This window comes from Lolium perenne, chloroplast, assembly GCF_019359855.2.
Source record: "Lolium perenne chloroplast, complete genome".
In the NCBI taxonomy this organism is placed as follows: Eukaryota; Viridiplantae; Streptophyta; class Magnoliopsida; order Poales; family Poaceae; genus Lolium; species Lolium perenne.
The window spans coordinates 22,507-45,912 of NC_009950.1; the positions used below are offsets into that span (position 1 = coordinate 22,507).

General features: G+C 37.4%; 12 protein-coding genes and 3 non-coding genes; 8 read left to right on the forward strand and 7 right to left on the reverse strand. All coding sequences in view use genetic code 11, as the record gives it.

Moving 5' to 3' along the window:
• The first annotated feature begins 32 nt into the window (after nucleotides 1–32).
• On the forward strand, nucleotides 33–2,063 carry rpoC1 (RNA polymerase beta ' subunit). The gene has a single exon. It carries the CDS (start codon nucleotides 33–35, stop codon nucleotides 2,061–2,063), a length of 2,031 nt encoding a protein of 676 aa, YP_001531274.1.
• Nucleotides 2,064–2,266: 203 nt separating this feature from the next.
• On the forward strand, nucleotides 2,267–6,667 carry rpoC2 (RNA polymerase beta '' subunit). Its single transcript has one exon. It carries the CDS (start codon nucleotides 2,267–2,269, stop codon nucleotides 6,665–6,667), a length of 4,401 nt encoding a protein of 1,466 aa, YP_001531275.1.
• A 286-nt stretch (nucleotides 6,668–6,953) lies between these two features.
• rps2 (ribosomal protein S2) lies at nucleotides 6,954–7,664 on the forward strand. The gene has a single exon. It carries the CDS (start codon nucleotides 6,954–6,956, stop codon nucleotides 7,662–7,664), a length of 711 nt encoding a protein of 236 aa, YP_001531276.1.
• A 254-nt stretch (nucleotides 7,665–7,918) lies between these two features.
• atpI (ATP synthase CF0 subunit IV) lies at nucleotides 7,919–8,662 on the forward strand. The gene has a single exon. The coding sequence runs from the start codon at nucleotides 7,919–7,921 to the stop codon at nucleotides 8,660–8,662; it is 744 nt and encodes a 247-aa protein (YP_001531277.1).
• A 569-nt stretch (nucleotides 8,663–9,231) lies between these two features.
• atpH (ATP synthase CF0 III) lies at nucleotides 9,232–9,477 on the forward strand. Its single transcript has one exon. The coding sequence runs from the start codon at nucleotides 9,232–9,234 to the stop codon at nucleotides 9,475–9,477; it is 246 nt and encodes an 81-aa protein (YP_001531278.1).
• A 462-nt stretch (nucleotides 9,478–9,939) lies between these two features.
• On the forward strand, nucleotides 9,940–11,367 carry atpF (ATP synthase CF0 subunit I). One transcript has 2 exons: nucleotides 9,940–10,084; nucleotides 10,961–11,367. Exons 1-2 carry the CDS (start codon nucleotides 9,940–9,942, stop codon nucleotides 11,365–11,367), a joined length of 552 nt encoding a protein of 183 aa, YP_001531279.1.
• Nucleotides 11,368–11,458: 91 nt separating this feature from the next.
• Nucleotides 11,459–12,982, forward strand: atpA (ATP synthase CF1 alpha subunit). The gene has a single exon. It carries the CDS (start codon nucleotides 11,459–11,461, stop codon nucleotides 12,980–12,982), a length of 1,524 nt encoding a protein of 507 aa, YP_001531280.1.
• Nucleotides 12,983–13,083: 101 nt separating this feature from the next.
• On the reverse strand, nucleotides 13,084–13,155 carry trnR-UCU. Its single transcript has one exon. It is a non-coding gene; the product is annotated as a tRNA-Arg (tRNA).
• A 379-nt stretch (nucleotides 13,156–13,534) lies between these two features.
• Nucleotides 13,535–13,846, reverse strand: rps14 (ribosomal protein S14). Its single transcript has one exon. The coding sequence runs from the start codon at nucleotides 13,844–13,846 to the stop codon at nucleotides 13,535–13,537; it is 312 nt and encodes a 103-aa protein (YP_001531281.1).
• A 160-nt stretch (nucleotides 13,847–14,006) lies between these two features.
• Nucleotides 14,007–16,211, reverse strand: psaB (photosystem I P700 apoprotein A2). The gene has a single exon. It carries the CDS (start codon nucleotides 16,209–16,211, stop codon nucleotides 14,007–14,009), a length of 2,205 nt encoding a protein of 734 aa, YP_001531282.1.
• Nucleotides 16,212–16,236: 25 nt separating this feature from the next.
• psaA (photosystem I P700 apoprotein A1) lies at nucleotides 16,237–18,489 on the reverse strand. The gene has a single exon. It carries the CDS (start codon nucleotides 18,487–18,489, stop codon nucleotides 16,237–16,239), a length of 2,253 nt encoding a protein of 750 aa, YP_001531283.1.
• Nucleotides 18,490–19,144: 655 nt separating this feature from the next.
• ycf3 (photosystem I assembly protein ycf3) lies at nucleotides 19,145–21,136 on the reverse strand. One transcript has 3 exons: nucleotides 21,011–21,136; nucleotides 20,027–20,252; nucleotides 19,145–19,305 (listed from the first exon to the last, which is right to left on the reverse strand). Exons 1-3 carry the CDS (start codon nucleotides 21,134–21,136, stop codon nucleotides 19,145–19,147), a joined length of 513 nt encoding a protein of 170 aa, YP_001531284.1.
• A 596-nt stretch (nucleotides 21,137–21,732) lies between these two features.
• Nucleotides 21,733–21,819, forward strand: trnS-GGA. Its single transcript has one exon. It is a non-coding gene; the product is annotated as a tRNA-Ser (tRNA).
• Nucleotides 21,820–22,084: 265 nt separating this feature from the next.
• Nucleotides 22,085–22,690, reverse strand: rps4 (ribosomal protein S4). Its single transcript has one exon. It carries the CDS (start codon nucleotides 22,688–22,690, stop codon nucleotides 22,085–22,087), a length of 606 nt encoding a protein of 201 aa, YP_001531285.1.
• Nucleotides 22,691–23,009: 319 nt separating this feature from the next.
• Nucleotides 23,010–23,082, reverse strand: trnT-UGU. Its single transcript has one exon. It is a non-coding gene; the product is annotated as a tRNA-Thr (tRNA).
• Between the last annotated feature and the right edge of the window lie 324 nt (nucleotides 23,083–23,406).

Consider the following 23,406-nt stretch of genomic DNA (forward strand, 5'->3'; position numbering starts at 1 on the left):
ATAAATATAAATTCTTTTCTTATTTCTATTTTATGATTGACCAATATAAACATCAACAACTTCAAATTGGACTCGTTTCCCCTCAACAAATAAAGGCTTGGGCTAACAAAAACCTACCTAATGGAGAAGTCGTTGGCGAAGTCACAAGGCCCTCTACTTTTCATTATAAAACCGATAAACCAGAAAAAGATGGATTGTTTTGCGAAAGAATCTTTGGACCCATAAAAAGCGGAATTTGCGCTTGTGGCAATTCTCGAGCGAGCGGAGCTGAGAACGAAGACGAAAGATTTTGCCAAAAATGCGGAGTAGAATTTGTGGATTCTCGGATACGAAGATATCAAATGGGATACATCAAACTCGCATGTCCCGTGACTCATGTGTGGTATTTGAAAGGTCTTCCTAGTTATATCGCGAATCTTTTAGATAAACCTCTTAAGAAGTTGGAAGGCCTAGTATACGGCGATTTCTCTTTTGCTAGGCCCAGCACTAAAAAACCCACTTTTTTACGATTACGAGGTTTATTCGAAGAGGAAATTGCATCCTGTAACCACAGCATTTCTCCCTTTTTTTCTACCCCAGGCTTTGCAACATTTCGAAATCGGGAAATTGCAACAGGAGCAGGTGCTATTAGAGAACAATTAGCAGATTTGGATTTGCGAATTATTATAGAGAATTCCTTGGTCGAATGGAAGGAATTAGAAGACGAGGGGTATAGTGGAGATGAATGGGAAGATAGAAAAAGACGAATAAGAAAAGTTTTTTTGATTAGACGCATGCAATTGGCGAAACATTTTATTCAAACAAATGTAGAACCAGAATGGATGGTTTTGTGCTTATTACCGGTTCTTCCTCCCGAATTGAGACCCATTGTTTATAGGTCTGGAGATAAAGTAGTAACTTCGGACATTAATGAACTTTATAAGAGAGTTATCCGTCGGAACAACAACCTTGCCTATCTATTAAAAAGAAGTGAATTAGCGCCAGCAGATTTAGTAATGTGCCAGGAAAAATTGGTACAAGAAGCCGTGGATACACTTCTTGATAGTGGGTCCCGCGGGCAACCGATGAGGGATGGTCACAATAAAGTATACAAATCACTTTCAGATGTAATTGAAGGTAAAGAAGGAAGGTTTCGCGAGACTCTGCTTGGGAAACGGGTCGATTACTCGGGGCGTTCTGTCATTGTTGTGGGTCCTTCGCTTTCATTACATCAATGTGGATTACCTCTAGAGATAGCAATAAAGCTTTTTCAGCTATTTGTAATTCGCGATTTAATCACGAAACGCGCTACTTCTAATGTAAGGATTGCTAAAAGGAAAATTTGGGAAAAGGAACCCATTGTATGGGAAATACTTCAAGAAGTTATGCGAGGACATCCTGTACTGTTAAATAGAGCACCTACCCTGCATAGATTAGGCATACAGGCTTTTCAACCCACTTTAGTAGAGGGGCGTACTATTTCTTTACACCCATTAGTGTGTAAGGGTTTCAATGCAGACTTTGATGGGGATCAAATGGCTGTTCATCTACCTTTATCCTTAGAAGCTCAGGCGGAAGCCCGTTTACTTATGTTTTCTCATATGAATCTCTTATCTCCCGCTATCGGAGATCCTATTTGCGTACCAACCCAAGACATGCTTATCGGGCTTTATGTATTAACGATTGGAAACCGCCGAGGTATTTGTGCAAATAGATATAATAGTTGCGTAAACTATCCAACTAAAAAAGTTAATTACAATATGAAAGATAAAGAACCCCACTTTTCTAGTTCTTATGATGCACTGGGAGCTTATAGACAGAAACTCATCAGTTTAGACAGTCCCTTGTGGCTACGATGGAAACTGGATCAACGCGTCATTGGGTCAAGAGAAGTTCCGATTGAAGTTCAATATGAATCTTTGGGGACTTATCATGAGATTTATGCCCACTATCTAATAGTGGGAAATAGAAAAAAAGAAATTCGTTCTATATACATTCGAACCACTCTTGGTCATATTTCTTTTTATAGAGAACTAGAGGAAGCCATACAAGGATTTAGTCAGGCCTATTCATACACTATCTAAACCAGGAAGTTAGATTCGGCGATGCCCCTCCCCTTTCGGGGGGCATTCCGATTTCCCTAGTATCATCATTTTTGCCGCGCGAATTCAGATTGAGATTAAGGAAATGAAGTTAATTAAATTTTCAAATCACTGACTCAAGCCCATTGTCGAATCCTACTCAGCAATTGTCGAATCCTACTCAGCCGAAAAGGGGGTACTTATGTATGGCGGAACGGGCCAATCTGGTCTTTCATAATAAAGAGATAGACGGAACTGGTATGAAACGGCTTATTAGCAGATTAATAGATCATTTTGGAATGGGATATACATCCCATATACTGGATCAACTAAAGACTCTGGGCTTCCATCAAGCCACTACTACATCCATTTCGTTAGGAATCGAGGATCTTTTAACAATACCCTCTAAGGGATGGTTAGTCCAAGACGCGGAACAACAGAGTTTTCTTTTGGAGAAACACTATTATTATGGGGCGATACACGCGGTAGAAAAATTACGCCAATCCGTTGAGATATGGTATGCGACAAGTGAATATTTGAAACAAGAAATGAATTCGAATTTTCGGATAACGGATCCTTCTAATCCAGTCTATCTAATGTCTTTTTCAGGAGCCAGAGGAAATGCATCTCAGGTACACCAATTAGTAGGTATGAGAGGATTAATGGCGGACCCTCAAGGACAAATGATTGATTTACCTATTCAAAGCAATTTACGCGAGGGACTTTCTTTGACAGAATATATAATTTCCTGCTATGGAGCTCGCAAAGGGGTTGTAGATACTGCTGTACGAACAGCAGATGCTGGATATCTTACACGTAGACTTGTTGAAGTAGTTCAACATATTATTGTGCGTAGAAGAGATTGTGGTACTATCCGAGGTATTTCTGTGAGTCCTCAAAATGGGATGACGGAAAAACTTTTTGTCCAAACACTAATTGGTCGTGTATTAGCAGACGATATATATATCGGTTCACGATGCATTGCCGCTCGAAATCAAGATATTGGAATTGGATTAGTCAATCGATTCATAACTGCCTTTCGAGCACAACCATTTCTAGCACAACCAATATATATTAGAACCCCCTTTACTTGCCGGAGCACTTCTTGGATCTGTCAATTATGTTATGGCCGGAGTCCCACTCATAGTGATCTGGTCGAATTGGGAGAAGCCGTAGGTATTATTGCGGGTCAATCAATTGGGGAGCCAGGTACTCAACTAACATTAAGAACTTTTCATACTGGCGGAGTATTCACAGGGGGTACTGCTGACCTTGTACGATCCCCTTCGAATGGAAAAATCCAATTCACTGAGAATTTGGTTCACCCCACGCGTACCCGTCATGGACAGCCTGCTTTTCTATGTTATATAGACTTGCATGTAACTATTCAGAGTCAGGATATTCTATATAGTGTAAATATTCCCTCAAAAAGCTTGATTCTAGTGCAAAATGATCAATATGTAAAATCTGAACAAGTAATTGCGGAGATTCGTGCCGGAACCCCCACTTTACATTTTAAAGAAAGGGTACAAAAGCATATTTATTCCGAATCAGACGGCGAAATGCACTGGAGTACTGATGTTTACCATGCGCCCGAATATCAATATGGTAATCTTCGTCGATTACCAAAAACAAGCCATTTATGGATATTGTCAGTAAGTAGATGCAGATCCAGTATAGCGTCTTTTTCACTCCACAAGGATCAAGATCAAATGAATACTTATGGTAAAAAAGATAGGGAAATTTTTGATTATTCAACGTTGGTTCGAATCATGCCTAATGGCCATTGGAATTTGATCTATCCTTCTATTTTTAAAGAGAATTCAGATTTGTTAGCGAAAAAGCGAAGAAATAGGTTCGTCATTCCATTACAATATCATCAAGAACAAGAGAAAGAACTAATATCCTGTTTGGGGATTTCGATTGAAATACCCTTTATGGGTGTTTTACATAGAAATACTATTTTTGCTTATTTTGACGATCCACGATACAGAAAAGATAAAAAGGGTTCCGGAATTGTTAAATTTAGATATAGGACCCTAGAGGAAGAATATAGGACTCGAGAAGAAGACTCAGAAGACGAATATGAGACCCTAGAAGAGGAATATAGGACCCGAGAGGACGAATACGAATATGAAACCCTAGAAGACGAATATGGAAGCCCAGAGAACGAATATGGGAACCCAGAGAACGAATATAGGACTTTAGAGAAAGACTCAGAAGACGAATATGGGAGCCCAGAGAGTAAATATGGAACTCTAGAGGAAGACTCAGAAGACGACTATGGGAGTCCCGGGGAAAGCTCAGAGGACAAATATGGGACTTTAGAGGAAGACTTAGAAGAGGAATCCGAGGACGAATACGAGAGCCCAGAGGAAGATTCTATCTTCAAAAAGGAAGGTTTGATTGAGCATCGAGGAACAAAAGAATTTAGTCTAAAATACCAAAAAGAAGTAGATCGGTTTTTTTTCATTCTTCAAGAACTGCATATCTTGCCGAGATCCTCATCCCTAAAGGTACTTGACAATAGTATTATTGGAGTGGATACACAACTCACAAAAAATACAAGAAGTCGACTAGGTGGACTGGTCCGAGTGAAGAGAAAAAAAAGCCATACAGAACTCAAAATATTTTCCGGCGATATTCATTTTCCTGAAGAGGCAGATAAGGTATTAGGCGGCTGTTTGATACCACCAGAAAGACAAAAAAAGGATTCTAAGGAATCAAAAAAAAGCAAAAATTGGGTCTATGTTCAACGGAAAAAAATTATCAAGAGCAAGGAAAAGTATTTTGTTTCCATTCGCCCTGCAGTCGCATATGAAATGGACGAAGGGAGAAATTTAGCAACACTTTTCCCGCAAGATCTCTTGCAAGAAGAAGATAATCTCCAACTTCGACTTGTCAATTTTATTTCTCATGAAAATAGCAAGTTAACTCAAAGAATTTATCACACAAATAGTCAATTTGTTAGAACTTGCTTAGTAGTGAATTGGGAACAAGAAAAAAAAGAGAAGGCTGGTGCTTCCCTTGTTGAGGTAAGAGCAAATGATCTTATTCGCGATTTCCTAAGAATTGAGTTAATCAAGTGCACTATTTCATATACACGAAAAAGGTATGATAGGACAAGTGCAGGACCAATTCCTCATAATAGGTTAGATCACACCAATCTAAATTCCTTTTATTCCAAGGCGAAGATTGAATCACTTAGCCAACATCAAGAAGCTATTGGCACCTTGTTGAATCGAAATAAAGAATACCAATCTTTGATGATTTTGTCGGCATCCAACTGTTCTCAAATTGGTTTATTCAAGAACCCAAAACATCCCAATACGATAAAAGAATTGAATCGTAGAATTCCTATTCGAGAAATTTTTGGGCCCTTAGGCGTTATTGTCCCTAGTATATCGAATTTTTCTTCATCTTACTATTTACTAACGCATAATAAGATCCTGTTAAAAAAATATTTGTTTCTTGACAATTTGAAACAAACCTTCCAAGTACTTCAAGGACTTAAATACTCTTTAATAGATGAAAATAAAAGGATTTCTAATTTCGATAGTAACATAATGTTGGATCCATTCCTTTTGAATTGTCACTTTGTCCATCATGATTCTTGGGAGGAGACATCGGCAATAATTCACCTTGGACAACTTATTTGTGAAAATGTATGCCTATTTAAATCGCACATAAAAAAATCTGGTCAAATTTTCATTATTAATATGGATTCCTTTGTTATAAGAGCAGCTAAACCTTATTTGGCCACTACAGGAGCAACTGTTAATGGTCATTATGGAGAAATCCTTTACAAGGGCGATAGGTTAGTTACGTTTATATATGAAAAATCGAGATCTAGTGACATAACGCAAGGTCTTCCAAAAGTGGAACAAATCTTTGAAGCGCGTTCAATTGATTCATTATCCCCGAATCTCGAAAGGAGAATTGAGGATTGGAATGAGCGTATACCAAGAATTCTTGGGATCCCCTGGGGATTCTTGATTGGAGCTGAGCTAACCATAGCCCAAAGTCGTATTTCTTTGGTTAATAAAATCCAAAAAGTTTATCGATCCCAAGGGGTACAGATCCATAATAGACATATAGAGATTATTATACGCCAAGTAACATCAAAAGTGCGGGTTTCCGAAGATGGAATGTCTAATGTTTTTTCACCTGGGGAATTAATCGGACTATTGCGAGCGGAACGAGCAGGGCGAGCTTTGGATGAATCGATCTATTATCGGGCAATTTTATTGGGAATAACAAGGGCTTCCCTGAATACCCAAAGTTTCATATCTGAAGCAAGTTTTCAAGAAACTGCTCGAGTTTTAGCAAAAGCTGCCCTACGAGGTCGCATTGATTGGTTGAAAGGGTTGAAAGAAAACGTAGTTCTGGGGGGGATTATACCCGTTGGTACCGGATTCCAAAAATTTGTCCATCGTTCCCCACAAGACAAGAACCTTTATTTTGAAATTCAAAAACAAAATCTATTCGCGTCGGAAATGAGAGATTTTTTGTTTCTCCATACAGAATTAGTTTCTTCAGATTCTGACATAACAAACAATTTCTATGAGACATTAGAACCCCCATTTACCCCCATTTATACGAGTTAAGGATACATAAAGGAGATTTTTTTACTTTACTAGACTTTTGAACTTAGAACACTAAACGGGTCCAATTTTATATTTTAATTAAGTAAAAGAATTTAGTTAATTCATTAAGGTTATGTTTATACAATGTATCAATGGCCAACTCTCAGTAGAAGGTTCCTTCGGAACAATTATTATTTATTTCAAGCTATTTTAGATCTTTCTTAATCTTCAAAAAGAAAAAAATTCCGTAATGGAATAATGGTAGGATGAAAAAAAAAAGAAAAAATCAAAAGGAAATGTGGAAAAAATGACAAGAAGATATTGGAACATCAATTTGAAAGAGATGGTAGAAGCAGGAGTTCATTTTGGCCATGGTATTAAGAAATGGAATCCGAAGATGGCCCCTTACATTTCGGCAAAGCGCAAAGGTACTCATATTATAAATCTCGCTAGAACGGCTCGTTTTTTATCAGAAGCTTGTGATTTAGTTTTTGATGCAGCAAGTCAGGGAAAAAGTTTCTTAATTGTTGGTACAAAAAAAAGAGCGACGGATTTAGTAGCATCAGCTGCAATAAGGGCTCGTTGTCATTATGTTAATAAAAAGTGGTTCAGTGGTATGTTAACTAATTGGTCGATAACGAAAACTAGACTTTCTCAATTTAGAGACTTAAGAGCAGAAGAAAAAATGGGAAAATTCCAACATCTCCCAAAAAGAGATGTGGCAATCTTGAAGAGAAAATTATCTACCTTGCAAAGATATCTCGGCGGGATCAAATATATGACGAGATTGCCAGACATTGTGATCGTCCTTGATCAGCAAAAAGAGTATATAGCTCTTCGGGAATGTGCCATTTTGGGGATTCCTACTATTTCTTTAGTCGATACAAATTGCGACCCGGATCTCGCGAATATATCGATTCCAGCCAACGATGACACTATGACTTCAATTCGATTGATTCTTAACAAATTAGTATTTGCAATTTGTGAGGGCCATTCTCTCTATATAAGAAATCATTGATTAAGAAGAATAGTGAATTCTTGGGCAACAGCGTAGATTTATGGAATCACTTACTATTCTTTTTTGTTTTGCATAGAAAAAAGAAGGGGAATATTGATATATATTAGAGGGTATTGATATATATTATGATCTGATGTGCTTTCTTGGTATCCTAAATATAAGATTAATACTTCAAGTTGCTGAGTTGAGAAAGAGATGGTTGAATCAAAAGAATTCCTTTTTTGAAGTTCAATTTTTATCAGAGGACAGACAATATGAATATTATACCTTGTTCCATTAAAACACTCAAGGGGTTATACGATATATCGGGTGTAGAAGTAGGCCAACACTTCTATTGGCAAATAGGAAGTTTCCAAATTCATGCCCAAGTACTCATCACTTCTTGGGTTGTAATTACTATCTTGCTAGGTTCAGTTGTCATAGCTGTTCGGAATCCACAAACCGTACCGATGGACGGTCAGAATTTCTTTGAATATGTCCTTGAGTTTATTCGAGACTTGAGCAAAACTCAGATTGGAGAAGAATATGGTCCCTGGGTTCCATTTATTGGAACTATGTTCCTTTTTATTTTTGTTTCGAATTGGTCGGGTGCTCTTTTACCTTGGAAAATTATAGAGCTACCCCATGGGGAATTAGCAGCACCCACGAATGATATAAATACTACTGTTGCTTTAGCTTTACTCACGTCAGCAGCATATTTTTATGCGGGTCTTAGCAAAAAAGGATTGAGCTATTTCGAGAAATATATTAAACCAACTCCAATCCTTTTACCAATTAACATACTAGAGGATTTCACAAAACCATTATCGCTTAGCTTTCGACTTTTTGGGAATATATTGGCGGATGAATTAGTTGTTGTTGTTCTTGTTTCTTTAGTCCCCTTAGTAGTCCCTATACCTGTCATGTTTCTTGGATTATTTACAAGCGGTATTCAAGCTCTTATTTTTGCAACATTAGCCGCAGCCTATATAGGTGAATCCATGGAGGGTCATCATTGAATTGACTAGTTTTAAAATAGTCTTTTTTTTTAGCTTAGCTCAATTCATGCACGGTTACGGACTTGGTTGCAAAAAAATAGTTAGAAATGCATATGAATATACAACCTAGAGTTGTAGGAGAGAGAATAGACTCTATTATGGAGTTGGCAAAATATGCAGTAAGGAGGGTGGAATCAGGCTAGATCTATACTATAATTATATATCCTTAATGTCTATAAGTGGAGTCATCTTTTGTGCGGGTTTCCACTTTAAGGAATGATTTTAGAATCCGATTCATTCAATAGAAATAGAAAATGAAAAAAATATGAAAACAAAATAGAAGAAACAAATGTATATAGGGTATTATATATACCTAGGTTAGATTCATTATGTAATCCGATATATGGAATTCTCTTCTATATAGTTCAGACAATTCACATTATCATTTCAATTTGTACTTTTTGAGTTACTTCTCCACACTAGAGATAGAGCTTAGAAGTATACTTCTCCCTAATAGAGCTTATGAAGTAAGAATTTCTTGGTTGATTGTATCCTTAACCATTTCTTTTTTTTGACACGAGGAACTCACCATGAATCCACTAATTGCTGCTGCTTCTGTTATTGCTGCTGGATTGGCCGTAGGGCTTGCTTCTATTGGGCCTGGAGTTGGTCAAGGTACTGCTGCAGGACAAGCTGTAGAAGGTATTGCGAGACAGCCAGAAGCAGAAGGTAAAATACGAGGTACTTTATTGCTTAGTCTAGCTTTTATGGAAGCTTTAACAATTTATGGACTAGTTGTGGCACTAGCGCTTTTATTTGCGAACCCTTTTGTTTAATCCTAAAAAGTAAAATAAGCTCTTTCGATTAGATACTTTTTTCTTTTTTTAGTAAAATGGGTATTTGCTTCTGCAATTCCAATTATATCAATACTTTATTTTATTTACTCCTATTTATTACTTCTGGAATTCTCTATTTATTGGGACAGGCAATACCCCGCCCCAGGAGGGGCTCAGTTGAGTATGATTAATTTAGAAGATATGCTCGCCTTCTTCCTTCCCGTCCTTAGTTTAGGAAAGTAGAAAGTTTTTTTCCTTTTATTTTAGGAATTTTTGGAACATTTCAACAAAGAAGGTCTTTCTTTCACAGGTCAAACAAGACCTAAGACTTAATCTAAAAGAAATTACTAGATTGAATCTATTTGCATTAAAAAAACCGATCAAAAAAGGGCGAGCGAAGTAAGTGATCGAAAAACTTTGTTCTTTGTTCGTCCTATCTATAAGACTATAAGAGGAGAGCATATGAAAAATGTAACCCATTCTTTCGTTTTTTTAGCTCACTGGCCATCCGCTGGCAGTTTCGGGCTTAATACCAATATTTTAGCAACAAATCTAATAAATCTAACTGTAGTGGTTGGTGTTTTGATTTTTTTTGGAAAGGGAGTGTGTGCGAGTTGTCTATTTCAAGAATAGATTGGATCTATCCGGCTGCACTTTAGAATATTTTTTATTATTTTAGGATAAATAAGAAAAGGGTGCACGATCTCGACGAATTACTTCTGAATAAATTTAGAAATCACATAATATGGAAGAACCATAGCATTTCGCGACTCATTGGTAAATCCACTTTGATTCTCTATAAACCAATAATGTGAGACTATTAACACGGTTAAAGCTAAACTGCTTGAAGTCCAGGCAAAAAGGGGTACTCTTTCTACAACTATATTAGTATTAGTACCGAAATGCTTTAAACGGGAAATAGCTAATGTAGAATTTATCTGATATAGAACACTCATATCGATAAAATGGTTTGAACTATTTACTAGAAAAAGGGGCACCCTGCCCTTTTTTATCCAATGCCGAATCGACGACCTATCTATAAAAAAAGAGAAATTTTTTGGATTTGAAGAAAAAAAAGAATTCTATTAATTTTCATTTTCCATTTATTTGGTTAGTTTTTCTTAATGAAATTGAAATTATTAACTAAAGGCCAAATCGAAATAAAGAAACAACTTTGCTGACCATCTAGGAGGAAGAGTCCTCTTAATTCTTAATATTTATCTAGTCTTATATAGGTTTCCATATATTGAAATAGAAACATAAATCTAGTCTTATATAGGTTTCCATATATTGAAATAGAAACATAAAAGAGAAGATAGAGGATAGGCTCATTACTTAACAAAAAAGGATATGGAAATAGCTATAGCAAAAGTAAAAAAAGAAAAAAAGGAGCGTGAGAGCCAAATGAATCGAAAGATTCATGTTTGGTTCGGGAAGAGATCATAAAAGTTGTAAACTTAATAGCAAAATAATCTACTTTCATTAAAAGATTTATTAGATAATCGAAAACAGAGGATCTTGAGTACTATTAGAAATTCAGAAGAATTGCGTAGAGGGACCATTGAGAAACTCGAAAAAGCTCGGATTCGATTACAGAAAGTCGAACTAGAGGCGGATGAGTATCGAATGAATGGATACTCTGATATAGAACGAGAAAAAGCAAATTTGATTAATGCTACTTCTATTAGTTTGGAACAATTAGAAAAGTCTAAAAATGAAACCCTTTATTTTGAAAAACAAAGGGCAATGAATCAGGTCCGACAACGGGTTTTCCAACAAGCCGTACAAGGAGCTCTAGGAACTCTGAATAGTTGTTTGAATACCGAGTTACATTTCCGTACGATTCGTGCTAATATTGGCATTCTCGGGTCCATGGAATGGAAGAGATAATTAAATTAATTAGGCTTTGAGCTTCTACTTTCGTTTAGAATTTAGGCATTATTTTCCCCCTTGCTTCCGAAAAAAGAGTAAAGAAATACTAATGGCAACTCTTCGAGTCGACGAAATTCATAAAATTCTCCGCGAACGTATTGAACAATATAATAGGAAAGTAGGGATTGAGAATATTGGTCGCGTAGTTCAAGTGGGGGATGGGATTGCTCGTATTATAGGTCTTGGTGAAATAATGTCAGGTGAATTAGTCGAATTTGCAGAAGGCACTAGGGGTATTGCTCTTAATTTGGAATCCAAAAATGTTGGGATTGTATTAATGGGCGATGGGTTGATGATACAAGAGGGAAGTTTTGTAAAAGCAACAGGAAGAATTGCTCAGATACCCGTGAGCGAGGCTTACTTGGGTCGTGTTATAAATGCTTTGGCTAAACCTATTGATGGGAAAGGGGAAATTATAGCTTCGGAATCTCGCTTAATTGAATCTCCTGCTCCAAGTATAATTTCCAGGCGTTCCGTATATGAACCTCTTCAAACAGGGCTTATTGCTATCGATTCGATGATCCCTATAGGGCGCGGTCAGCGCGAGTTAATTATTGGGGACAGACAGACTGGCAAAACAGCAGTAGCCACAGATACAATTCTCAATCAAAAAGGACAAAATGTAATATGTGTTTATGTAGCTATCGGTCAAAGAGCATCCTCTGTGGCTCAAGTAGTAACTAATTTCCACGAGGAGGGGGCCATGGAATACACTATTGTAGTAGCTGAAATGGCGGATTCACCTGCTACATTACAATACCTCGCTCCTTATACGGGAGCAGCCCTGGCTGAATATTTTATGTACCGCGAACGGCATACTTTAATAATTTATGATGATCTCTCCAAACAGGCACAAGCTTATCGCCAAATGTCCCTTCTATTAAGAAGACCCCCCGGCCGTGAAGCTTATCCCGGGGATGTTTTTTATTTGCATTCACGCCTTTTAGAAAGAGCCGCGAAATTAAATTCTCTTTTAGGCGAAGGAAGTATGACCGCTTTACCAATAGTTGAGACTCAATCTGGAGACGTTTCTGCCTATATTCCTACTAATGTAATCTCCATTACAGATGGACAAATATTCTTATCTTCAGATCTATTCAATGCCGGAATTCGACCTGCTATTAATGTGGGTATTTCTGTTTCCAGAGTAGGATCCGCGGCTCAAATTAAAGCCATGAAACAAGTAGCTGGCAAATCAAAATTGGAATTAGCTCAATTCGCAGAGTTACAAGCCTTTGCACAATTCGCCTCTGCTCTGGATAAAACAAGTCAGAATCAATTGGCAAGGGGTCGACGATTAAGGGAATTGCTTAAACAATCTCAGGCAAACCCTCTCCCAGTGGAAGAACAGATAGCTACTATTTATACCGGAACGAGAGGATATCTGGATTCATTAGAGATTGAACAGGTAAATAAATTTCTGGATGACTTACGTAAACACCTAAAAGATACTAAACCTCAATTCCAAGAAATTCTATCTTCTAGCAAGACATTCACCGAGCAAGCGGAAATCCTTTTGAAGGAAGCTATTCAGGAACAGCTGGAACGGTTTTCCCTTCAGCAACAAACATAAATTTTGCACGTCTACTCTTTCTTGTTAGTAGAATTTGAATCGTGCAAAAAAGTTTTCTTAGTTTTTAGTATAGTTATTTAAAGAATAGATAGAAATAAGATTGCGTCCAATAGGATTTGAACCTATACCAAAGGTTTAGAAGACCTCTGTCCTATCCATTAGACAATGGACGCTTTGTCTTTATATTTTATTCTTTCTTTTACCCTTTTCTTGTTCTGAGAAAAAACTCTTAGACCGAAACTCTTTTAGGAAATCAAAAAATCGATATACAAATGGATGATGTATATATCATGCATATATCATAAAGAAGGAGTATGGAGCCGCTAGTGGGAATCGAACCCGCAACCCCGAGGTTATGAGCTTTGTGAGCTACCAAGCTGCTTTATCCTCTTAAACTAAAGAGGGGAAACTAGTGGATAAAAGAGGGCTTGGATACGCCCCTCTACCATATCTATACAAATAGAATAGTCCATTTATACAGAATGGTAAAGAGGGCTCTTCTAGGATCATCAATTCCAGAAATTCATACAAATACGAAAGGAGATTTTATCCTTACCAACTAGATCTTGTTGCACCTGGTAACAAACATTCATAAACCATCTCTCGAAGTACGTGTCCGGATAGCCCAAAGTCTCGATAGTTAGCTCTAGGTCTTCCGGTCAAAAAACAACGTCGATGAAGGCGTGTAGGTGCACTATTACGTGGTAGGGATTGCAATTTTTCTCGCATTTTCGTTTTTTCACTCAAACTCAAGGAAGAAACTTTGCTTCTTATCTTTTTTTTTAAAGATTGACGAATCAAATGATATTTCTGTTCTAATTTCTGCCTCTTCTTCTCCCTCTGAATCAAACTTTTTTTTGCCATAATGTGCCGTTTCTATTATTGCCAAGTATATGGTTCTAATCCTAGATGGAAAAATAAATAGAAAAAGAAATCTAAGAAGGCGGATCCTCCCTATCTATCAAGAGTAATGAACTAGGTGCTGATACAGTAACAGTACAAAAAAACAAAAAAAATAACTAAATTAACCAAATTTGCCTGATGTTGAGGCAATCAAGAAAGCTGCATAAGTGAATATATAACCCACGGAAAAGTGGGCTAATCCAACTAATCTTGCTTGCACAATGGAAAGAGCCACGGGCTTATCTCTCCAACGAATTAAATTAGCTAAAGGTGTGCGTTCATGAGCCCATGCTAAAGTCTCAATTAATTCCTGCCAATATCCACGCCAGGAAATTAAGAACATGAATCCAGTAGCCCAAACAAGATGTCCAAATAAGAACATCCATGCCCATACCGATAAACTATTCATCCCAAAAGGATTATATCCATTGATAAGTTGTGAAGAGTTTAACCATAAGTAATCTCTTAACCATCCCATCAAATAAGTGGAAGATTCATTAAATTGTGAAACGTTGCCCTGCCATAATGTGATATGTTTCCAATGCCAATAAAAAGTAACCCATCCAATGGTATTTAACATCCAGAAAACTGCCAAATAAAACGCGTCCCAAGCAGAAATATCACAAGTACCGCCGCGCCCTGGGCCATCACAAGGAAAACTATACCCAAAATCCTTTTTATCCGGCATTAATTTGGAACCACGTGCATCTAAAGCGCCCTTTACTAAAATCAATGTAGTTGTATGCAAACCTAGAGCAATAGCATGATGAACCAAGAAATCCCCAGGTCCTATTGTTAAGAAAAGCGAATTACTATTCTCATTAACAGCATTCAACCATCCTGGCAACCATAGGTTTCTACCTGCATTGAAAGCGGGGCCATTCGTTGAAGATAAGAGTATATCGAACCCATATGTCGTCTTGCCATGAGCAGATTGTATCCATTGGGCAAATATAGGTTCGATCAAGATTTGCTTTTCTGGAGTACCAAAAGCAAGCATGACGTCGTTATGAACATAAAGGCCCAGGGTATGGAATCCTAGAAAGAGACTAGCCCAACTTAAATGAGATATGATAGCTTCTTTATGGTCTAACATTCTTGCCAATACATTATCTTCATTCTGTTCCGGATTGTAATCCCTAATGAAAAAAATAGCTCCATGAGCAAAAGCCCCTGTCATAATGAACCCTGCAATATATTGGTGATGAGTATATAAAGCAGCTTGAGTAGTAAAGTCTTGTGCTATAAATGCATAAGCCGGTAAAGAGTACATATGTTGAGCTACTAAGGAAGTAATAACCCCTAAAGAAGCTAGAGCAAGGCCTAATTGAAAATGAATTGAATTATTGATTGTGTCGTAAAGGCCCTTATGCCCACGCCCTAATCGACCCCCCGGAGGAGTATGCGCTTCTAAAAGATCTTTGATACTGTGCCCAATTCCGAAGTTAGTTCGATACATGTGACCAGCAATGAGAAAAATAAATGCAATAGCTAAATGATGGTGAGCAATATCGGTCAGCCACAAACTTTGTGTTTGTGGATGAAATCCCCCAAGAAGAGTTAGAATGGCAGTTCCCGCTCCTTGAGCGGTACCAAATAAATGATTACTCGAATCAGGGTTTTGGGCATAAAGATTCCACTGACCCGTCAAAAGGGGTCCCAACCCCTGGGGATAGGGTAATACATCTAAGAAATTATTCCATCTAACGTACTCCCCTCTGGATGCGGGAATAGCAACATGAACTAAATGTCCTGTCCAAGCCAAAGAACTTACCCCGAAAAGTCCTGACAAATGATGATTGAGACGAGATTCCGCGTTTTTGAACCACGAAAGGCTTGGTTTCCATTTGGGTTGTAGATGTAACCAACCCGCTATTAAGGACAGCGTAGAAAGAAATAATAGAAAAAGAGCTCCAGTATAAAGATCGTCATTGGTGCGTAATCCTATTGTATACCACCACTGATAAACTCCAGAATAGGCGATATTAACTGGACCAGCAGCACCTCCTCGAGTAAAGGCTTCCACAGCGGGTTGACCAAAATGAGGATCCCAAATAGCATGAGCAATAGGTCTTACGTGTAAAGGATCCTGTATCCATGATTCAAAATTTCCTTGCCAAGCTACATGAAACAGATTTCCGGACGTCCATAGAAAGATTATTGCTAACTGCCCAAAGTGAGAAGCAAAAATGTTCTGATAAAGACGTTCTTCAGTAATATCATCATGACTTTCGAAATCATGTGCGGTAGCAATACCAAACCAAATACGACGAGTAGTGGGGTCCTGAGCTAAGCCTTGGCTAAACCTGGGAAATCTTAATTCCATAATGCCTTTCAAATCCTCCTAGCCACTATCCTACTGCAATAATTCTCGCTAAGAAGAATGCCCATGTTGTGGCAATTCCACCCAGAAGGTAATGGGTTACTCCTACAGCACGTCCTTGTATAATGCTCAAGGCTCTAGGCTGAGTAGCAGGAGCAACTTTTAATTTGTTATGAGCCCAAACGATAGATTCAATAAGTTCTTGCCAATAACCACGGCCACTGAATAAAAACATTAAACTGAAGGCCCAGACAAAATGAGCACCTAAGAAAAAAAGACCATATGCAGATAATGAAGAACCATAAGACTGAATGACTTGTGATGCCTGTGCCCACAAGAAATCTCGAAGCCACCCATTAATCGTAATGGAACTCTGTGCAAAGTTTCCCCCTGTAATATGAGTTACTACCCCTTGATCACTTATAGTACCCCAAACATCCGACTGCATTTTCCAACTGAAATGAAAAATGACTACCGAAATTGCATTGTACATCCAGAATAAACCTAAGAAAACATGATCCCAGGCGGATACTTGGCATGTTCCCCCTCGCCCAGGCCCATCGCAAGGAAAGCGAAAACCTAGATTTGCTTTATCGGGTATCAAACGGGAACTGCGAGCAAATAAAACACCTTTCAAAAGTATTAATACAGTCACATGGATGGTAAATGCATGAATGTGATGGACTAAAAAATCTGCGGTTCCTAATGGAATAGGTAACAAAGCCACTTTACCGCCTACGGCTACTAACTCGCCACCTCCCCACGTTAAGCTGGTACTTGTTGTTGCACCAGGAGCTGTTACGCCAGGCGCAGTAGCATGGATATTTTGTACCCATTGAGCAAAGATAGGTTGTAATTGTATGGCGGTATCCGAAAACATATCTTGCGGACGGCCTAAAGCACTCATGGTATCATTATGAATGTATAAGCCAAAACTGTGAAAACCTAGAAATATACATACCCAGTTAAGGTGGGATATGATTGCATCTCGGTGTCTAAGGACGCGATCTAATAGATCGTTGTATCGAGTAGTTGGATCATAGTCTCTTACCATAAAAATTGCTGCATGTGCAGCAGCACCGACTATTAGAAATCCGCCAATCCACATGTGGTGTGTGAACAAGGAAAGTTGTGTACCATAGTCAGTAGCTAGGTATGGATAGGGGGGCATAGAGTACATATGATGAGCTACAACAATGGTTGTAGAGCCTAGCATAGCTAAGTTAAGAGCTAATTGAGCATGCCATGACGTTGTTAAGATTTCATAAAGACCCTTATGGCCTTGTCCTGTAAATGGGCCCTTGTGAGCCTCCAAAATATCTTTAAGTCCATGGCCAATACCCCAGTTGGTCCTATACATATGACCTGCAATTAGGAAAAGAATAGCAATAGCTAAATGATGGTGCGCAATATCAGTCAGCCATAGACCACCGGTTACTGGATCTAGTCCTCCGCGAAAAGTCAGAAATTCTGCATATTTGGACCAATTTAAGGTGAAAAAAGGGGTTGCTCCTTCGGCAAAACTAGGATAAAGTTGAGCCAAAAGGTCCCGATTCAGGATAAATTCATGAGGAAGTGGTATCTCTTTAGGATCAACCCCGGCGTCAAGAAATTGGTTAATTGGTAAAGATACATGGATTTGGTGTCCCGCCCAAGAAAGAGACCCAAGTCCTAATAATCCCGCTAAGTGGTGATTCAACATGGATTCTACATCTTGGAACCAGGCCAATTTGGGAGCGGCTTTGTGATAATGGAACCAACCAGCAAAAAGCATTAACGCTGCAAAAATCAATGCACCAATTGCAGTACAATAGAGTTGTAATTCACTAGTTATTCCAGATGCTCGCCAAAGCTGAAAAAACCCAGAGGTTATTTGGATTCCTCGGAAGCCCCCACCTACATCACCATTTAATATTTCTTGCCCTACTATAGGCCAAACTACCTGAGCACTGGGTCCAATGTGAGTAGGATCACTTAGCCATGCTTCATAATTGGAAAAACGGGCACCATGAAAGTACATACCACTCAACCAAAGAAAGATAATGGAGAGTTGCCCGAAATGAGCACTAAAGACTTTTCGAGAGATCTCCTCCAAATCACCGGTATGACTGTCGAAATCGTGAGCATCAGCATGTAGGTTCCAGATCCAAGTGGTAGTATCGGGGCCCTTAGCTAGTGTTCTTGAGAAATGGCCGGGTCTGGACCATTCCTCAAAAGATGTTTTTACAGGATCCCTATCCACAACAATTTTTACTTCTGGTTCCGGCGAACGAATAATCATTAAGTCCTCCTCTTTCCGGACAAGATATACAAAGAGACCCGCCAGCTGTCTTTTTAGTGAATTTTTGAAAGATAGATTTTGAAAGATAGATATTATGATTAGTTCTTTATCTTTACTATCTACCGTCCTTCTATTTTTTTAGTTATTCACTGGAGCAATTATATATTGAAGTCAATCCGAGGCAAGTGTTCGGATCTATTATGACATAAAGATTGGGTGCCTAAGGGACGTTGTTTATCTTGAAAAACAAATATTTCCCGACGTAAGAAAAAAAAATATTTTTGCAATTTTAGAAACTAGTGTATTTTTTTTTTAGGGTGTAAGCTCCTATATACATCTACTTTCCTTGAGCATAATATAGGGTTTTTTATTTTATTCTAAATTCCAAGATAACTCATTAGAGTTATTAATAATACAGTCCTGATATACTAGCGATATTTAGATTGCCCCTATTTTTTCTTTTTATTCACTTTATTACTTCTATTATAGACCCTATCCCTATGGTTTATCCTTATGAAATATCAGATAAAATAGAAGGTAGAAGAAAGGGATATAATGAAATTCTGGATTCGAGGATCTTACGACCTAATTTATTTGATTAATGGATCAACAACCAAACCACCCATTTTATGAAAAAGAAGGAGCGTGGTCTTTCTTATTCAAATTCAAAGCGCTTCGTAATCTTCAACCAGTTCTGTGCTTCAATATAATTTCCCGGAGTAAGCGCTATAGCTTGTTTCCAATACTCAGCAGCTTGATCAAACCAAGCTTCCGCAATTTCCGAATCACCCTGTAGAATGGCCTGTTCTCCTCGGTCGGAATAGGAGGTTCCTTCCCTTAGAACCGTACTTGAGAGTTTCCTACCTCATACGGCTCATAAATTGCTATCTTAATTTCCCCTATCTTAAACTGAATTTGATTTCTCAAAAATAGATCCCATTTGTTTTTGGGTTAAGGAGAAGAAGTTAATTACCTAAGTTTCAAACCCTAATTTTTATCAATAATCAGTTTGATCTTTTTTCCCACCTTCAGAAAGATGAAGCATAGATAGATCTAGAGACTTCGTTCTAATTTTCTGAAAGGTAACTATCCCGGTTTCATATATGAAATCTCTATAGAATCCTTGAAAAAGACTTTTTTCCATAAGAAAGAAAAAAGAACTTACTATCTTTGGGATCTGATACTACACCGCTGCTTAATCCTTTAGTGGATCGGCTCTATTACATAAGCAGATTCCTAAATTTTGCCCCATATCATGGGATAAGTAAGCAGTTTTTTTTTAGTTGTATCGACCCAGTTGCTCACTAATTGATCTTTACGGTGCTTTCTCTATCAATTGGAGAACTTTATCCATAGAGTAGTAGTATAGGCGATACTTTCTTCCTTTTTTGATTCGCGTGAAGTGTCCTTCTTTCCTACAGCTGATAGGGAAAAATCATTGTTTTTACGATCCCTATGTAGAAAGCCTTTTTTTGTAGTATTTACTAGAAAATTTGATCCTCTCTTTTTTCTTTCTATAGTGGAGATAGTCGCACGTAATGACAGATCACGGCCATATTATTAAAAGCTTGCGGTAAGAAGGGGTTTCGTTCTAGTGCCCGAAAATAATATTCCAAAGCCTTTGTATGCTCTCCATTGCTTGTGTGTATAAGGCCTATGTTATAGAGTATATAACTTCGATCATAGGGATCGATTTCTAGTCGCGTAGCTTCATAATAATTTTGCAAAGCTTCCGCATAATTTCCTTCGGATTGAGCCAACATCCGTTACGGTCGTTCATTCTATTCAAAAAATCTCCGTTGCAAAACCGTACATGAGGTTTTCATCTCATACGGCTCCTCCCTTCTGTACATAGTACTAAGCGAAATAATCTATAGAATAAAAATAGAATTAGTCCCATCTCATTATGAATTGAAAGGGGCTGGTATTTTTCCAAGAAATCTCTAGCCAACCTTCCCGCAAGAAGTTTTTCTTAACACCAATGAATTCTATTAATGCTAGAAGAAAACGATAGCTCCAAGAATTTCTTTGTTCTCAACGCCCCCTACTTAGAAGAATTAGCCACTTCAACGATCTTTGATGGTTATAGGGGTATCCAAAGTACAAACCTGATGGTTGTTTGTTATCCCAACCATTCTTCCCAGCCCCGATACCGATCAGGAAAGGGCTAATTTCTAACAAAGTTTTTCTCTTGTTGATTCCTTTCCTATTTCTAGGTGTAGTGCTTTTATCCCCTATGCTGCCTACTGGTACTAATAGAGTAGAATGGGCCTGGCCTCTAATCCATAACCTATCCTGTAGGTGTAACCTTTCGCTCAATACTAAAATCCATAATTGAAGCATCTGAGGCCGCATCAATCGAGGATACACGACAGAAGGAATTGTTAGTTCACCTCACCTTCCCGAAGCGTGGGTTTGCTTTACTAATACTGTTCTCTCTATGCGAAACCCCTCTCTTTCTCGGAAGACTGAGGTATAGGTAGGGCTAAAAAAAACAAAAAAAAAAAAAGAGTCAAATCGCACCATCTCTATAATAAGTAAATGCCTTTTTTTCTCCTGAGGTTGTCGGAATTATTCGCAATAAAATATTGGCTACAATTGAGGAGGTCTTATCAATGAAATTTCCATTTGCGCGGGATCTAGGCATAATTCCCAACCCATTCCATATAGAATTGTTTTCATTCCTTCACAAAATAACATAAAAACAAACAAACACATTTGATTCTTAGAAATAGATCGATCTATATGCTCTAAATCCATATACTTTAAATGGATAAAAGAGATACGAATCTTCCGCTCAGCTCAAATTGTAATTGTATCCTTTTCCTTCTGCTTGGACAAGAAGAGATATGAAATATTTGACTAAGACTAGATTTCATTCCACTTTCCTATTTCTCAACAATAACTTCTCTCATCAGCTATTTCGTGTTTTCAAAGTCATTAATTGTCTCATACATACCCTATTTTGATTTCGATAATATGGTGTATCATACCTTATACAAACAGAATTATAAGGTTTCTTTATTTTATTATGCCATAAGAAGAATTCTTCCATTCTCTTTTTCTTTGGTTGCAGGAAAACCCAAACTTTTATAAGGAGCGCAATTCCTAGTAAAAAAATACTAAAAAAGGGATTTTTCCAATAGAACTATGGAACCCCCGAGCAGTTGCGGTTATACCTGTCCTGCAGGAATAAGAAAACTCGCTATTCACTCAGTTTATTTTCCATAATAAGATTATGTAGGAGAGATGGCCGAGCGGTTGAAGGCGTAGCATTGGAACTGCTATGTAGACTTTTGTTTACCGAGGGTTCGAATCCCTCTCTTTCCATTTTTCTTAATTCATCAACCTTAAGGATCACAATGTATCAAATCAAATAACAATTTATTCTAGCAATAATATCTTATTTAATAGAAATTCTCTATAGCAAATTACTGTGGGATGTAAAATACACATGGAGGAAAAAAAGATCCTAGGCTTAATCCATTTTTGCTAGTTGAGTGGGAAAATACAAATTAGTGGTCTTAGGTCGATTTAGTTCGGGGAAACGGTAAGGGGAAGAAAATTCTATGAACCTTTCCTTTTTTCGTTAAGCTCAAGTCTGACGAGAGTAATATTCTACAACTAACAACTCATTTATTTTGAGACCGACCCACTTCCTATCTAGGATTTTATTTACTAGTCCTTTATATTCTAATGTGTCAATCGTCAAATGCTTTGGCAATTTCCCTGGGTCGGATGAAGCCATCAAAGTTTGAACCAGACCTTTTGATCTTTGGTTATCTTTCGTAGTAATAATATCTCGGGGTTTGCAACGAAAACTTGGTATATTGACTATACGACCATTAACTAAAATATGTCTATGGTTTACTAATTGACGAGCCCCAGGAATGGTTGAGGCCATACCCAATCGAAAAAGGATATTATCCAAACGCATTTCAAGTAATTGTAATAAAACCTGGCCTGTTGACCTTTTTGCTTTTCCAGCGATATGTACATATCTAAGTAATTGTCGTTCTGTCAGACCATAATGAAAACGTAATTTCTGTTTTTCTTGAAGACGAATACGATATTGCTCCTTTTTCCCAGAATGGAATTTCTTTTTCAGATTACTTCCGGATTTAGGTGTTTTTCTAGTGAGTCCTGGTAAAGCTCCCAAACGGCGTATTTTTTTTAAACGAGGTCCTCGATAACGGGACATGAAGACTCCTTTTTTATTTTATTGAAATTTCATTTTACACAATTAATTTCATTGTATTTACATTACAGAATACATCGAAATTAAAACTGAATTAAACTACAGGATAAATAGAGTAACATCAACTAGAGTAACATCAACTAAAGTACCACAAAAAATGGAATTTCATCAAAATCTGTATTTTTTTTTATATATATTATTTATTTTATTGTTTTGTATCTAGCAAAATTGTAAGATAGAAAACATAAAAGATCCTGGATTTCCCATTTAATTCGTAAAAAAAAAAAAAGATTCTTGTTCGTAGAATCTCGATAAAGAAAAAAGCCGACTATCGGATTTGAACCGATGACTCTCGCATTACAAATGCGATGCTCTAACCTCTGAGCTAAGTGGGCTTACATAGCAGAAATAGTGTAACAAATAGAAATAGGTATAGTATAGGAAATCCGTAAAATCTCAGATCTTATTTATTAATCTTAGCTATTAACTAGTTCGAAATTTAAAGTTCGACTTATACTTAATAATACTTATAAAAAAAAATACTAAAACTTCTTACAGATAAAGTTAGCTTGATATGCTTAAGTAGAAGATATCTTTAAATAAAATTATAGAATTTATTGAACTTTTTTTTATTTCTCTAATTAGCAAATGCATTTTTCTATATAGAATGGATTTGATTCAAATTTCTATAATGGAATTGGATTTCAGATATTTTCAAT